This window comes from Myripristis murdjan, chromosome 10 (assembly GCF_902150065.1).
Source record: "Myripristis murdjan chromosome 10, fMyrMur1.1, whole genome shotgun sequence".
Classification (NCBI taxonomy): Eukaryota; Metazoa; Chordata; class Actinopteri; order Holocentriformes; family Holocentridae; genus Myripristis; species Myripristis murdjan.
Genome location: NC_043989.1, coordinates 19,500,076 through 19,517,260, shown reverse-complemented (window position 1 = coordinate 19,517,260; position 17,185 = coordinate 19,500,076). Strand labels below are relative to the sequence as shown.

General features: G+C 44.7%; 2 protein-coding genes across 2 annotated transcripts in view; one reads left to right on the top strand and one right to left on the bottom strand.

The window, feature by feature from the left end:
* The window catches only part of atrx (ATRX chromatin remodeler), a 37,325-nt gene extending 32,419 nt beyond the window's left edge, over positions 1 to 4,906 (top strand). The window contains exons 31-34 of the mRNA XM_030062198.1: positions 1,106 to 1,222; positions 2,287 to 2,382; positions 2,621 to 2,749; positions 3,271 to 4,906. Coding sequence (XP_029918058.1) covers positions 1,106 to 1,222; positions 2,287 to 2,382; positions 2,621 to 2,749; positions 3,271 to 3,495 — 567 coding nt within the window. The 3' untranslated portion in view covers positions 3,496 to 4,906. The remainder of the gene's footprint in view (positions 1 to 1,105; positions 1,223 to 2,286; positions 2,383 to 2,620; positions 2,750 to 3,270) is intronic.
* Positions 4,907 to 6,791: 1,885 nt separating this feature from the next.
* Positions 6,792 to 13,336, bottom strand: fgf16 (fibroblast growth factor 16). Its single transcript, XM_030062070.1, has 3 exons — positions 12,478 to 13,336; positions 10,657 to 10,760; positions 6,792 to 8,374 (listed from the first exon to the last, which is right to left on the bottom strand). The coding sequence occupies exons 1-3, from the start codon at positions 12,746 to 12,748 to the stop codon at positions 8,129 to 8,131; spliced, it is 621 nt and encodes a 206-aa protein (XP_029917930.1). The 5' UTR covers positions 12,749 to 13,336; the 3' UTR covers positions 6,792 to 8,128.
* Between the last annotated feature and the right edge of the window lie 3,849 nt (positions 13,337 to 17,185).

The following is a 17,185-nucleotide window of genomic DNA, read 5'->3' as shown; positions in this document are numbered from 1 at the left end:
ATCCAGAAGTAGGCCCATACATCAATACCGTATATTGTATATTTTGAGCTTCTGAACAGAAACAAGTGGAACCTGACCCTCCCTCTGTTTCTGTCTTCACAACTGAAGGATTGGTCAGAGGCGGCTAGGCGAAGTTATGTGTGTGCATTTCATATTTGCAACTCAGGAAATGGGAAAACCGGTGAGAAAGTGATCAGGCGCCCAAAACGAAACTGAACCCAGGAGCCCTCGGTCTCGCCGGGATGACTTCAGCTCGGCACAGAGCTTAGCGAGGCTCCTGTCATAAATTCTGGTTTCAGACAATACATCAAGTTTTGGAAATAAGGCCCGGTCTCGATCCTTGCGTGCGTGTGTGTGTGTGTGAGAGACTGTCTGTCTGAAAATTGATGATGGAAGTCTGCAAAGTATCTAACGCTGCAGTTGACATTTAAATGTGGCTACTTGTTGCTAGTAGCTCCCATTCCCAAAAGAGAAGAAAAAGTTTGTGTATGCGTTAATGGTTGTATACTTGAGTGTATGAATGCGTGTATTTGGATTTGTTTGGAGGTTTTGTACTGTTTAGCCTTGCACACCTGCGCTGAACTGCTCTGAAACACACACACACACACACACACACACACACACACACACCCCTACCTACATACCGGATGGCTAGATTACAGGGCACAGGCAGACCATCTGCAGCAGAGGCTCAATTACACAAAAACACCAGCATCCTGCTGACCTTTACTGTGACAAGACTGTTTACTCCAGGTCACTACGCATACACACACACACACACACACACACACGATTCATACAAGAGGACAAGGCCAAGACTGGGAGGTTATTTATGTGTCGAGCTGAAGGCTTTGTTTTATCTTGATTGCTGGCTGATCTTGAACGTTTGGAGCAAAATCCTCAACTTGTTCAAGTGAAAAGCTTGCAGGTGCTGGTCGTCATAAAACTGGGACGGGAGACGTTAATGAACTGCCAGGGCTGTCTGGTCAGTCGCGGTGATGTCATACAGTGTCTCCCATCATGCTCCTTGTTGTCTGACTGATGTGTACTAATCTTGTGGCCCCCCACCCCCCACCCCCCTCCGTCTCTGTCTTTCATCTCTCAGGGTCTGTCCATGAGGTCCAGCTACCCGGCAGCATACTCCCAGATGGACATGGGCGCCTCCAGCTACTTCCCCTTCAACGTGGCGGCTTTGGCCTCCATGAGCAACCAGCAGCTGGAGGTAAGTAATGAGCTCCACATGCCCCCTCTCATGCCCAGCCCCCCCCCCCACCCGTCCTCCCACACCTCCTCCCCCCACGGCATGGAGCCCCACATTCCTCAGACCCCACTGCTAATTGTGACAGCAGTCGGCTCGCTGGTGAGCCTGGCTCTGCCCAACAGTTTGCACTCCAGCGTCTGTGCCAGCTGCTATTTATACATAGTGGCACATCCAACAAGGGGACTGGAGAGCAGGTCCAAGAGGGAATGTGTATTTTTCAATGTTGAGGGCAAGTGAGTGAAAAAAAATATACTGTGTACTATGTTTTTTTATGTTCCTTCACCATGGCACATGGTATAGGGGTACATTATGTCGTCATGGTGGCGTCTGTCTGTCTCAGTGTAGATCTGTTTTTGTGAGAGTAGCAACTGTAGAACACATGAATACATACGTTCAGTCCTTATGATATAAGCTTCATGCTCACAACGTGGGTTTCCCCTACAGAGCAGATAATCTGATCGCATTTTGGATGTTTGCTTATTCATTTAACGCTCATTTCTTCCTTTTAAGACGCTGCACTAAGTCGACTTCAGGTTCTTCCAGCGGTCGCTGAGAAGCTTCCAGCAAAATGAAGAATAATTTCACTCTAATTGAATTCTTGAGAAAGTGTTACAGTACAGTTTATGAGTGATTATTTTAACTTGGTTTTAATCTCACCAGTTTAAATCTATTGGTCATTGTTCAATTTGACTTGTAAACAATTTAATACTTTATGCAAACCAAAATATCTGTTCATGCCAGGGTCTCTATAGGGTGGAATAATTGTGTTTCTGCAGTTTAATGAAACTCAACTTGGTGGTCTGGAACATGAAGCTTTAAGACTCAGAGTTCATATTTATACTGCCCTTGTGTTATGCGAAGACAAGTATGTTTGTTGCTTAATTCATTAATTGGCTATATTCATGACTTCATTAGCATAGCTGGCAGTGTTTAATACATCCTAGTGATGATGGTGGGCCATTAGGCTGCTCAAGTGCCTCTTAGCTTGCGCATTAAAATTTTCCCCCTTGTTTATCTTTGTGCAGGACCTCATAAACCAGGGTCGCCAGAAAGTTATGGAAGCAACAAATGCATTGAAGACTTTACCCCGAGAATCACTGGAAGATATTATTGCGAGAGTGGTGAGTGTCTTCTATTTGGTAACGTAACACAAGCTCTCAATTTGATCAGACTCCTGTTAATGGCTCATAACTAGTCAACTGGTCTTAATCTAAAGGATTGTCCTCTTTTAAGTCCGTACTCATGAACAGTTATTGCTGTCATCCATTACACTGGGACAGCATGTACCTGGTGTTATTGCAGTTGTGACACTGGTTAAGCTTAATTTATGTCAACTGTCCCCTCTCCTCTCAACCACAGTGGAAGGAGAACCCAGAACTTTCTGAGAACCACGTCCAGTCCATTGCTCTGGGGCGGCAGGCCAGCGTGGAGATGGAGCTCAAACACAGGGAAGCAGTGTACAGGGATGTTCTCAGCAAGCAGCAGACGGTAAGCCCCAAGAGGAAGACCTTTCTGGTCTAGTGGCTGACAATAAAAAATATGTATATTATATGTTCTGCTGCCAACACCATTTTCCCAGCCCACTAGATTTTTACTGATTACGAGTGGCCAGTGGAGAAGGTGAGTTTGTCTGTGACAGCTGAAATTGAGCTGCACTTGGCTGGTATTTGTTTTCCAGCCTGGTACACCTGAAGCTAACATGACCCTTACAACAGCCTCCTTAACCTTTACCACAACGCTGACACGCCACTCTCACTGACCCTACGGCCCAGCCGTAAAGCTGCGTTCCTCTGCCCGGTTTACTACATCCCATTTCCCCAAAACACAGCCCTGTGTGTAACAACTGTTTGGGAAGCATTCTGCCCTGTTCCATTGCTAAAAAGCGCATTATTAACATTTCCCCTCCACAGATCTTGGTTGCTTCAGCTTCTGTACCTCAGCTTGGTTTAGCCAACTTGAATTGACAATTAGTCTCAACTTCCTCTGTATCTCTCTCTGTGTCTGCACAGCTGATGATGTACGTGCAGAAGGTGATCACCAACAGGAAGGTCCGGGAGCAGCAGCTGGCCATAGCCAATCAGGCCTCTTACCTGAACCAGCTGGCCCTGCAGAACGGCATGCTGGGAGCCTCTGGGCTCAGCCAGATGGACCTGCTGGGACTTTACCAGCAGCTCCATGGCATGGCGCCCCATCAAGCAATGGACAAGAACCCTGGGCCCTCCAAGGGCCTGTAGGTCAGGAGGACGATCCTCACTCCCACCCGGTTAGCGGGTTCACAGCGGCCCAGTCCAAGCAGGGCCCTGCTCTCTGTAGTTAATGCACTATTAAAATGACTGGAGCCAAAATGGTCGTAACATACTGGTTCAGCTCCGCGTGGCTGAAAGCGGTGCACCAAACAGAGAGGGCTGTAGTTTTGAGACTAGGCTGCTGTCCACTTGGGCCTCAAGAAGATCTCAGAGATGCCCTTTGTCCTTCCTTCTCTTGTTTTTAGTCACTAAGAGGAGGTAAAAGAAATGTATAAATGACGTAAGAAGGGGGTCTATTAGCAATTTCATCTGAAATTATGTATATACCGCCTTAATGTTATTCGAGTTCTATATCTTCATTTTTCATGTATTTAAAGAAAACCAAGTTTTACCCCCAATGCTTTTAAGCATTGTATTGTTTTCCCCTTAAAGGAGGGTTTGCTGATTATTTAAACTCAGTTGTTTTTTATACAGTTTTAAATGCCTAACAAAACCTGAGTGGGACCAGTGTTGTTGGTGACAGGATTCTATGATGTAAAGATCTAAATGATTTTATCCCCAATAGATTCCTCCACCAGTATTTAGCTAGCGGACAGCTATTGGTGCTGTGAAGTCCTGCTCTTTTTGGGAGATAGAAAAATTGGTATGTCAGTGTAAAAAAAAAAAAAAAAAAAATTAAAAAGAAAGAAAACCGACAAAAAAGTAATGGCCTTATATCCATTTCCTAAAAATGTTATGTAAAGTACTGAAATTTGAGATTTGTTGAAAATCTTTTCTATTATGCTTTTAGGCGTTTACATTAGTTGTTGCTGAACATGGTAATGGAATGCTTGTGTCGTTCAAAAACTGCCTGCCGGTTCCTATGACCTTTTTGTAACATCATTCACGTTGTCGAGTGTTGTCTAGCATAGCACCGTGCGTCCTGTTCATTGTTTATGTTCCACTTGTGTTGCACCCATGTCTGGGTGATGAACTCGGTCTCACAAAGCACAATCAAGTTAGCCAGCTATCAGAGTATGAGAGGACAGACTGAGCTTAATCTTTGTAAAGACTAGACATGTGATTGGTGATCTGACTGGCTTGTGGACTTGACTTTGTGAGATGCGCCCCTGGACACGGCCTCTAGGCCCCCAGCCTCTCTGTATTCTACTTTGGCACATCCTTGCTTCTAAATGCTTAAACTGGTGTAGCTGTATGACGAGGACTATATACATTTGTCATTTGGAGACTGTTGACTCCTATCTTTGCACAAGGTGTATTTCATAAATGTAGAGAAACTTTTTTGCCCTCTTAAGAATGTTCTTATGTTAGCAAATACATCAAGTTGATTGGCCATTAATCTGATCTGCTACTATCTTGATAAGTAATATAACATTTAATAAAGTGACCAAAAGGATGACCACCTCCTGTTTTCGAGTCATTTTTTCTTGTGGGCTGAAGCACTTAAGCCATGATTCTAGTTATTTTAAACCTAGGCCCCTTTTCTCTATTTTCTGTTATGGTAATGACTGTAGAAAATGTTATCACTTACTTTACTATCAAGCTTTCATACCTCCAGGTCAATAGAGGCATTGCTATCCAGTGCGTGCACACACACACAATATTATACTTTTAACTATGGTCTGAAAAGCAGAAATAACAGCTGTAGTTTGACTAGTATGAAACTGATAGATACAAATGATTTTGGCATTCCAATGCAAAAAAAAAAAATGCTTTCAGGCTAAAGCAACAAAATCCCATTCGTCTGCTTATTCCTGCGGGTTATGTATTGACCCTATGTGTGTATGTGTGAGTTGGACGGCAGCACTCCCAAGAACCTGGAGGTCCCCTGAAGGTCTTCAGTGAAGTAAGTCATGATGGATGAAAACCAGAAAAATAAGACTAACTGTAATTGCTGAATATATAACTGTGAATGCTGGTAAGTTAAGTCCATGTTGTGTAAATATGAATTGGGAGAACAAAGCGTCTCATCTGATACTAATGTGTTTTGAGAGAGCAGAACCAACAATTACATTTTTAAGAGATTTGGGAACTTTTTGGTCTTAAATATATGTCCCTCCAAAATGTCCATTATCTGTCTGCATGTGTAATATCTAGACTTTGGTGCAGGTTCCTGAGTGTGTGAATGAAATAGTTGGAGAGCGGATAACTGATAACATCCTAATGCAATGTCCCTGCATATGAGATTCATATCACACCCTGAGCACTATCTAAGCCCCTTTTGTCCCACACTCTCTTCTCCTTTCAATCTTTCATCTATTTTTCCCTCTGTCGGTATTGTTTTCATTTCTCAGTCTGCCAGGGTTTTCCCCTGCATGTCTTTGACTTTTCCATTCCCTCCCCCCAGGGGAGCTTGCTCTCACAGCTTACAGATATCTGCCAGTGAAGAAACATTACAACTATTGCAGATGTTGAAATGTTGATCCCATCCCCTCTTAGCCCCAGATTACCACCACTCCAGGTTTGCTGCACATCCCTGCTGGCTCGCCGTGCAGCGGGCAGCTGTTTCTGTCCATTGAAAAGGCCCCGGCGCAGACTGCACTACAGCGGAGCCTGTGAGGCCCCTGCATCGAGTAACCAGTCATTGCCCTAAATCCATGATGATGTGTAGAGCCAATTAGGGGTCGAGATCCAGTTGCATAAGGAATCTGATTTTGTACGGTGGATGTAGGCTGACTAAGACCTTGTGGAGACAGAGGGGGCCTGTGCATACGACTTGGTAAAGGGTTTATGAGGGCAAATTGCTGTGAGATTGTATGGGTGTTGTCCTCTGGGAAAATATCTGCCCTATCCCTTTACCCCATTTGCGGTCTGTCTTTTGGACATGGGGACACCAGACCCAGTGGGCACTGCTTTTTAAGACATTTTGTCAATTTGAGACATTTATTAATTCTGAGCAAACCCCATAAGAATGTTCTTTCAGTACCATGTTACATCAAGAAGGCCCAAACCTTTTTTTTTTTTCCACCAAAAGGAAAGGGAGCTATGGTATGCTTAAATAAAGTTGTGGTTTTCTGGAACTCCACCTCAACCACAAGTGTTATGTCTGCCAACCTCCTCCACTGGCTTTTAGGGTCATTCTCAGGTGAAATGATGTTACACAAATTAGGATGTGAAAGGTGGAGTAAAAATGCAATGTTTTCCACATGCTATATTCTTAATCCGGTTTTAATTGGTACATCAGATCTGTATTCAAGCAAAAATAGTCTCACAATGAGCACTCAATAGCAGGACAATTTTATTGTCTTATTCATCGCACTTCATCATTTTTTTTTTTTTTTTTTTGAATTTTCTGTATAATTCAGTAGAATCTACAGTTCAGATAACTTCAAGTTCATTACAAAATAAAGTCTTTGCAATAAATAAATATATAGATTTATATTTATACTTTATATGTAGAAAATAAATATATTGTACATCTCATAAATAGGATCACCCATACGTACACCTCAGCTGCTTGCATTTTTAATAATGTTCCTGACACTCTGAACATTACAAGTCACCATCATTTTGAAAATCCATCACTTATGCAGATTATCCTTACAACAACAGTCAGAGAAGTGCTTTTTTTTTTTGTCCCAAGCTTACTCAGATGTATCTTATGAAATTCCTACAAGTTGCTATGTAATATTTTATTTAAATGTGATGATCGCCCAGGAGACCAAGTGAACTCCCAGCTAGGGGTGGATTGGCAGTAAGTGCTCTTTTATCTCCCAATGTCTCACATTAAACATAGAGATTTTTTTTTTCCTCTTCCATCTTTGATTTAGAAGAAAACGTACTGAATTCGGGTTCCCCTTGTAACAATTTGTTCTCTGTTGCCTCACAGTCATTCCTCTCACAATTTCTCTTCGCTGTTTCGTACACCAGACACTTTTGTACCTCGCTACGTCCTAAGCTGGCAATTACTATGCATTTAGCACATAGTTTGTGGCCGTCTCCGACCCTCTGTCTGTATGTGGAATGTGCCCTCTCTTCAGTGAACTGGCATGCTGGCTTCAGGGTCGGCATAAACATTACCATGACTTGCTTATAATGCATGACAAATGCACCACATGAGATCTGCAGTGGTCTCATCTGAAGCTCCTAACAGTTTCTCGGTCAGTCACTGATGGTCCTTCTCTCTTTGGAGTCCAACCAATCCAGCTTCGCGCTACTCAAACCTGCCAAGGGCAAAAACAGCCCAATCTTTCATCACTGCGTTCGCTATCGCTTAAATCCATCCATTCGCCTCTGAAAGTGGTTATTCGGAAAACAATCGTGGCACCTGTGGCTCAGATTCGATCGTCCTGACCTCACAGTCCGACCTCATCTCTCTATGGCTGCAGTGGTTTTTAGAAGATTTTTAGAAGATAAGTCTTCCTCTGTCATGTGGTCAGACGCCGGCTGCAGAGGCAAAAGAAAGCCACACCCATGTTTACTTCTGCGCTGTGCTCGGTGGCGGGCTTTGCATGTGGATCGAGGAGCAGACGCAAGCATCATGGGGGAGCCGCGCAAAGCAAGGTCGAGACGTATAGAGTTCTGTCCCAGGTTCAAAACATCCATAACTCCCTCCTTCTTCTTTCCTTCTTTCCTTCTCTGTCCCGCCAGACTCGGCCAGTTGTCCCAGTGTGGGCACTGGTCACCTGTATTGGAAGAGGTCTCTGTAAGCCTGAGGGATCTTTTCAATTTCCACCGGCCTGGGTAGGAAATGTGTGAGTTTCTGGTGTTTTTTAGTCCTGCCCCCTTCCCTGGGCGAGCCGTCCTTATTTAAGGCCACGTAGTAAAACCGTCCCGTGTCTGTGTGCTTGTACAGCGTCGAAGCGTAGGTGTTGTACCAGTTCTCCTCAAACTGCTCCCTGAACACACATTCTGCTGTCAGCTTCTTCTGCAAGGAACAGAGAGCAGCAAATTAGTCATATGGTAGAGTCATACGGCATAGGCTGAGCAACAGGGAGCAATATTGGATTCGTATTTCTAAAGACAGCAGTAAAAAGGTATAGAAACAAAAATGTTTGAGATGGGTCATGCAAATAACAGTCCTCTTAATAGACTTTTGTGTGTCATTTACTGTTGGACTGTTGCACATTTTTGAGTGCCACACATAAGCTGAAATGAACCAGTGGAAACCCTTTTAGGCAGGTGCTCATTATGACAAAAGAGGGAAAGTCATTACTTGCAGCTTTTCACTTTACACCCCAAACGTGCTGCACAGACCTGTTAACCTTTCAGTGTGCATGGAGAATTATCTCCCTCCCTGTGATGCAACAAGAACACACATACAGGCTTCCCTCATTCTTTCACTGCCTCTCTCTCTCTCTCTCTCGTCGCTGTTTTATACACACACACACACACACGGCAGCTCTCAAAGTCTAGGCCTTCACTGACAGCACAGCATGAGCGATGGCTGTGGGTTCAACAGGTGAGAGTCTGCTGGCTGAGCGAGCGTGTGAGAACAATAGAAGCAGAAGAGTTAGAGCCGCTTTCCTGCCAAGACCAGTCAGTCATGCAGCGGAGTTGCTCTGTTAGAAGCCTGAATCTCAGGCGTGGCAGGGGTACTGCCCTGAGGAGAGCCTTGGCTGGGGATGCCATGGCCCCTCTGCACCATACGAAAAATGGTAGTGATCCGTCGATCTCTCCTTTTAACACAGCAAGTAGCTCTAGCAAGTGTTTATCCAGGCAGTCTGACCACTATTCCAGCGCTGGGTAATTTTTTTAATTCCAGAGGCAATTTTGTTGATTAGCTGTCAGCTGGTTCTGCTGCTTGGCTGCGGCTGTGTGGTGAATGTGTTGTCTGTAAACACAGCCTCGGGGGCACATGACTGGGCCAGCTCTATCCTCATATACACACAGAAACCTCGCCGGATCAAAAGCGGCCCGTCAAGGTCTGGTGGTTGAGGGACGGAAGCGCCCTTCTACCTGTTTCCCAGTTTTGATAGTGGTTGTGGGCTGATCCCGGCTCCCTGGCCCCTCTCGGAGTCAGACAGACGTGTCTACATCTCCTCTGCCCGTCAGGTGACTCAGTCAGGTGTGTGATTACCAGATGACCCCCCCCCCATCCCCACCACCGTCCCTCCTCTTCTAGCCCCATCCCCCCTCCCAGGGTCAAAGCGACAGGATGCCAGACTCTGATAGTACGCAGTAATGATATCTGCAGTTTCAACATAATGGACATGCTCAAAAGTGGCCTCTGTTCTGACTGCCTCAGAGCCAGCGGCAGTCCGAGCCTGGGAGGCCCTCAGGTAATGCCCTGGGACACCTGATACAGGTAACCCTCACATGCCCTCCCCCTCATCTCCCCTCTTTATTTCTCCCTCTCTCTCTCTCTCTGCCTTTCTCTCTCTCTCTTAAATGCCTGGCCCTGTGTGAGAGAGAGTTAAGAAAGATGAAAAAACGGTTTACAGATGCTACTTTGTGCTGTGGAAAGTATAAGCATATGAGATTTCTTCTATATTTAACATGTAAGTCCAAACTCAAGTGCAGCTGTGCACTGAGGGGTTGATCTGAGAACTTCTACCGAATTCACCAAAAGTACATCTGAAGTGACTCCAAACGTTCCTGTCTCTACTCGGGGGAAATATGTAAATATTTTTGCATATCTCAAAACTAAATGAAGAGGTTGGTTTCCTCTCTCGCGCAGCGCACAAACGCATGGAGGATCTTGGAACATTTCCTTGAATCCCTTCCCATGGAAAAGAAGTATTCAGCAGTCTGTCTGCCACAGTTGTTGTTTTCAATCTGAAAGTCCATACCATTGAGATACATGTCTTTCTTCATTTATACGGTCACCATGCTGAGGGAAACTACAGTAAGCAGCAGGAAACTAAGGAGACATGCATTGGACTGTGTGAGAATAAGAAACATCTTTGTTTTGTCTCACGGTGTCTTTCCCATCTGCCATCTATGGGAACCTTGATAACAAATGAACTTCCAGACGGTTACTTTAGGTTCCCATGAAAACCACTTTTGATAGCTTGGGATTGACAATACACAGTAATAACGATGCACCGTGCTCTGAGAATGTCTTGAAAATGTTGTGTGTTACCAATCTGAAAAGCTATTCATATAAAAGCCTACATCTGCAGTTACTAATGTGCCAGGCTTGTTGTGAATGAGCGAGGCTGTGGGCTGGAGGCGGGGTTGCAAAAGGAAAGGAGGGGTTTGACTTACCGACCCATAGAGCTCTCCTTTCTCATTCATGCCGAGGTAGAGGCCAGCATCCACCCCCCTGATGCTGACCAGACCCACTGCCAGACTGATGAACTCCAGGATACCTGGGGTCAAACACACCGTATCGGTCAGAGAAACACACAAACACACTGGAAACACAGCCAGGAGTAAGGCTACAGGTGTCCCACCTTCCTCTGACATTTAACCATTCATACCTCGCAGTTACCTGCTTTGGGAACTGAATGTTCCATTTTTTCATCTGCTCTCATTTGTAACTGGCTTATTGTCATCTTTTGCCCCATTTGTGCCTACACAACCTTTTCCTTGACATAGAAGCTTTCACAAAGCAAATCGAGCATAATCACTGGCTCAGAAAGTTGATTTTTCAAGGCCATGCATTGGATTCAATACAAATGAGATGTGTGGATTGTTGAGGAAAAGCACCAGAGAAAGATTTATAATCTATGCAGCTGTCTTACATAACAACATTTTTTTTTTTATTATTTAGGCTGGACTAAAGACAAAACATCAGTAGTCTATCACAGTGGATTGTGAGTGTGTTTTCCCTGTCTTGTTTTGACTGCTCTAACTGGTTACTGTTATAAAGTGAGAAGTAGGTGAAATGTGGGTAAGTTGGTAGTGGACTGCTGACTCAGAGGAAGTTACAGTAAAGTGAGCCTGAACTTCAAAGAAGAGCTACAAGCGGTATAATTAAAAGCTATAATTAAAAGCTATTAACTGTTGTGATGCGAAGGTTAGTCAGAGAGTACAGCTGTCTGCCTTGACTGGCATGGGCCAAGTCAGCCACCTGGTCCCCATCTTCCTGACTCCGTCTGATGCCAGAGAATGACAGAGAAGATCCCTCTAATTTTTGTGGGGTGAAGAGCGTGTTTCATATCCCTTTAATCAAAGCCATGGCTTCCTTGCAGCTCTGACAAAGACCTTGCTTTTTAAGTTAAGTGAAGCCAGAAACAAACACACGGACCACCCAACCCTGTAAACTGGCTTGTTTTGGCTGAAGAGTGAACATTAAACCTTCCCTGAATTCCACAGTGGTCATGCTTTAATTTAGAGTTATTCCACTCTTTCCAGCAAGCGAGCCGGGCTGCACCTGTGAGATGACTGCATGGATATGAGGCGCAAGAAATGTGCATATCTGCCCCCTGACCTAATTTGTTTATCATTCTGATACAAACCACACCTCGAACGATTTATATTAATTGTATAATCAGTGCCGCGTGTGCGCGCCCCGTCTGGGCCCGCTGCGTCGTGCGCGCAGCCACTGAGACTCGCGGTCCCGCGGCTGTGCGCACTGCTTGTTTGTGGCTGAAGGGAGACACCTGCGCCCCACACGCAGCGGGGATTGCCGGTAAAAGTTGTGTGGTTTTGCTCTCCTGCAGACCCGGGCGACAATGACGCACAAACATCCCAAACACCTCAGGATGACTAATCACCAGGGAGACAGTGGAGGATAAAGCCATTTAAAATCAGTTTACCCACAGATTCAGGATGGCGTAAATCTTAATTATGGGCATTTAGAAGGCTATACATAATAGAAAGGTGTAAAACTGGAAAATGTCTGAAGATATAAGAGAATTTCATTTATATATATTTTTTTATTATTATTATTTGATTACCACCGACGGGGCGTCATTTCATCTAACATCTCATGGTGGACAAGAAGATATAAGTGAGCCGGTAAAGTAAATGTAAGCCATGATTCTCACACCTTTGTGCATTTTAAAATAAAGTGTGGCAAATATTTCAAATATTTCAAAAGGTGCTGCCACGCGAGGTCTTTGAAAAGGCCTTGTTGCTCACCAAATCTGCTGTGGTCTTGTCTTGTCCCATGCACTGTCCCATTGGGGAATATCTCCAGCTGGAACCCTGTTCTGCAGTAGAGCTGCCGCCGCCTCAGGATCCCTTTGAGGTGCCCAAAATCCGTCAGCGACCCCCGCTGCAGCCTCCCTTCAATCTGCCCCAGCCGCTCATTCAAGCCCACTGGCGACTCCGGTAAGGGCATATTTCCGAGTGCAGGGAAGCTTTGTAAATCCAAATCGAGTGTCCCCAGAAAACTACCAACCTCTGCCATTGTGTTCAGCTGTCAAAATCTACAAAGGCAATTAAAATGTACGGTGGCTTAAGGAGGGAAAAAGTTGACGGTGCAACACAGAAGTCCGATCCATACACGCACAAAGCGTACCCAGCGCGCCGTGCTCCTCTAATCAGCAGACCTCAAAGTCCTCTCAGCTCATCAATCGTCCTTGACTATAACTCATCAGTTTGATATCTCTGTTTATCAAAAGGAAAGACCCTATTATATACATACTCCCTACGCATTCTCACATTGGATATTCAAATACAAGCCACGCCTGGCTGGCATCTCTTCTTGCGCGCATCAGTTTCCTTACTGAATGTGTAGTTTCAGTCCAACTTCTACTATTGATGGTGCCGCTGTCTTCGTCTCTGTCACTGCTCTCCTCAAAGTGTATCTATCTTCCGACCAAACAGATCCAAGTCGAGCGGAATCTTCTCATCGCTCCTGCGTTCTTGATTGCGGTCCGCGTCTTTCTGATAAAACCACATAGCCTACCCAAAGGCAGGAAATTCTGGTAATAGTTTGCGGTGCATTAAAATGCGTTACAGATGCAGAAGCAAAGACCATCATTGTTAAAACACAAATGGCAGTTGACACAAAGCCGAAAAGCTACATGTTTCATAAATCTGTACCAACCACTCCACCACAAAGGCAATCCATAATTTACATTCACTGGTTTGGTCACACCACAGCCTATATGCTGCACGACTCCCCTCTCCTCACGCCTTTTCCCGGGGAGAAGAAAAAAAAAAAAAGTATCAGGCGAACATTTCCCACAAGAATATCAAAAGAACATGTGCATAATCTCAGAGCAATCCAATCTCCTGCACAAGTGTCGGTGCAAACCACTGAAGTTGGAAGTTTTCATGGGAGCATTTTCTCCACCTCCTTCTTGGAAGCAGGTGCTTCCTCGCCCCTATGCTCAGCGTTTGTAATGTGCTCCAACAAACCAGCAGCTTAACCACTAGTATTACAGGCAAGGGAGGAAGAAAAAAGGAAAATCCAAAGGGCTGATGACGTGCACTATCAAATCTTACTGGTGCAGAGGCTGTCTGAACCTTTGGAGTCATCAAAGAGCTGTAATAACAAGTTTGCCTGAGATGATTTTTTTTTTTTTTAAAAAAACCTCAGGTCTCCAACATTAATCACTGTTGGGCCTCACAGTGTAAAAAGATAAATAACAAGGGCTTTATCCAAATATTATCCAAATATGATTACAAGATTTCCCCCACCGGCTTTGGTCTTTTGTTTTTGCAAAGGCTTCAGACAAGGTGTGATCTCTGTGCTGTGCTTGTCTGGAGTTTAGTGATAACACTTTCACATCATTTGGGGAGGAGAGGAAGCATTTTGTCAACGCACTGATGACAGTGAACACTGATATATATTTAACGGCTTTATTGTGATTTATACAGCAGCAAAAACAATAATAACAATAATCTTGCAAGATGTTCTTTTGAATCAGACAATTAGTAGGCTTTTCTCAGAGCCTCCTCATCCCCGCCTCTTTCTCTCAGCCACAGCCAAAGTACCCACTAAGCAGTGATGTAGCCTAAAGCATTTGATTTTTCAAGTGCACCATGAGTTGTGCCATCACGCTCTGGAGGTGTGGACTTGAAAGAGACCACGGCGAGAGACATAACAGGAGTAATGAATAATAGCTGTAATTTATGATTGAATGGGGATTTTATTTCTTAATGCGCACAATGGCACAACAGGCCCTGGCTTGTACCATCACAGATAAAAACACAGCCATTTAGTCAGGATTTTATTTCTGCGAGGAGTGAAATGAAAACAAACTTCAGGAGTGTTTTAATTAGTTCACCACTCTTGAGGTATCAGTGACAGCAGGGCGGGTGGGAGGGGCGGGCGTGATTGCATCAATAACACAACTTACCTATTAGACATGTTATTTTAGACCTCCCTCAAACTGTTTTCGGAAACCCCCTTCCTCAGGGGGAGATCTCAACTCAGCTCCTCGTCCTGTACAGAGCCAGGATTTAGGGCATGATTCAACAAACTCTTGCTTCCATCAAGGGTGACAAATAGTAAACAGTTGGTGTTGAAAGAGCACAAGCTAGGCATGGATGTTTTGTGTCATCAGTTTGTAACATTGTTATTTCACTGGCTCATCTCTGTGCTTGGGCAGGGGTGTTGATGAATTTCATAGGTCCTTGTTTTTTTTTTTTTTGCAGCAGATGCATTAACTCTTGTGGTGGCAGTGCAATCCATTTTGAAGCAGATGCGACTGGCTTTGAGGGCTCGTCTGAGTGGAATACAGTATGGGTGATCCTCGAGAGCACGCTGCCTACGGAAGGCAGCGCTTTTTCACTGCTACTAATTATGCCACTATAAATCTTACGGGTGTGTCACGGCTGCATTGAAGTCAGAGGAGGGACAGTGGCTTTCAGCTGGTGCTGGATATGAAAGGTGGTGGGGGTGATGAATGTCCAGGGGCCTCTGCTTGATGAATTGGGCAAGGGGTTGATGAGGAGTCAGGGATGGTCAGGCTTTGTGCGAACAGACACCAGGGCCCTCGCTGCAAAAGAGGATGAAAGGAGGATTCGTCTCAGCTAAGGGTGGAAGGACAGGGATTAAAGAAAAGAGAGCCAGAGAAAAAGAAAGAGGGAGATCGAGCAAGCAAAACAGAGTAATAGAAAATTAAAAAGGGAACACCCAGCCCCTCTTTTCTTCCCTTGGTTCTTTTTGTCAAGTGCACACTCTGACTTCTGCTTACTGTTTCTCCTGTATATGTTTTTTTTTTTTTTTTTTTAATTGCACGAAGACCATTGCTTACGTATAAACTGTCAGGCCAAAAAATCTCAAGGTGGTAAATTTTGATTTGTTGCCGGTCAGCTGTATTTTATAGTTGACATGGCAGATTTATGGCTGCAGACAAAAGGAGAATCCAGAGTTAAAATGTTCCCATATGCTGAGAGCCTATGGAGGATATAGAAATGAAGATAATGACCTCAAGCACAGGGCTACGGCTTTGAAGTCACTCTCCTGTGAGTCAGTAGGAGAGAGCTGAAATTGAAAATGAAGTTGCACTTGCAAATGCAAATTGGGGGCTAACAAGTCCCTCAGCTGTTTATTTGGACTAGACAAACTTCACATGTATCCTCTTCAGAGGGGTGAGCGAAGGTTTCCTTGAGCAAACAAAACGGCTAGGTTTGTATGTGAATCAGGTGCTCTGGGTCAGTGGCATGATGGAGCACATGGAAAGTGGTTTTCTGTTTTAAGCAGAGTCATCTTGCACTCTTTGTCTGGTGATTGGGCTAGGTATCTATATATTATTTGTTCAAATTCCTTGGCAGACTGCTTAGAAAACACTGTCTTCTGCCAGTGAAGAATGTGAATCTCTTGAAACAGAGGCCCCTCTCCGCACAGTCCCATATTGGCTGAAGCGGAGCCAGTTGCAGTCCCCCTCTCCTGTGATGGATGCCCAGTTTATGAAGAGGCCAGAAGAAGGCCTCCTGTTGCTCCTGATGGCTAATGCTTAATCATCAGATCTAGGATCGGGTTCCTCCACCCCCTCTTAACCTCAGCCAAGTCGAGGGCACGAAAAAATGGCTGACTCCATGTCGGTGGCGATTAGAAACGAGAACTTGTACTCCATACCACCCAGTTGACAAGGCCACTAAAGGGGTCAAAGCCGGCGAAGCAGCGCAGGGCACAAGCGGAGCAAAGTGTACGAACTGTGGAGTGTAGCTGCAGAGCAGAGCGGAGCCACAAACTCCCAGAGAGTCAGAAAGGATATCATCTGTTCTTATTTTACCTTTTGTCAAGCGGCATGTGGAAAATGATCTTCACTGTGAGTTATTTGCAGAGCTGGATTCCGTGTTATTTCATTCCCTAGCAGAGACATAACAGAGAGGGTCTCCTCTTTCACGCAGGTGGTCCCTCGGCCTTGTTCAAGGGCGCTGTGTGCGCTGGGGCAGGGGTGAGGGGGGGTGGAAGACACAGACAGATGCATGCGAATTTAGGTAATGGTGTAACATTTCAGCGCCTGCTTTCCTTGGCCACCCCGCGTAAAGATAGTGTTAATTAATTTGTTTGCTTTGCTTTCAAGCCCTAACGAATGGAGCCCTCCAGGTTTTGAGAAGCCACTAGTATGCAAGGAACACAGTCTAAAACCAACATTTGTTGTACAAATTGCTTGCATATGTTCTTGGGAGAGGAAAAAAGATCCTTGTCATGACACACCAACAGAGCTGTCCCACTGGCATTTTTTTTTTTTTTTTTTTTTTTTTTTTGGTGGGGGGGCCCTAATGAGAAAACCTTGATAGGCGTTTTTAACTTAGTTTCCAAGATTTGGTTTTGCAGTTAATTATCCGTACTCCAAACTTGTGGCTTCACTGTGTCAGGGGATGGCTGATTGAAATATAAACTGGAACGTTAAAAGCCTGATCCCACAGTGTATTCTTCCTGCCT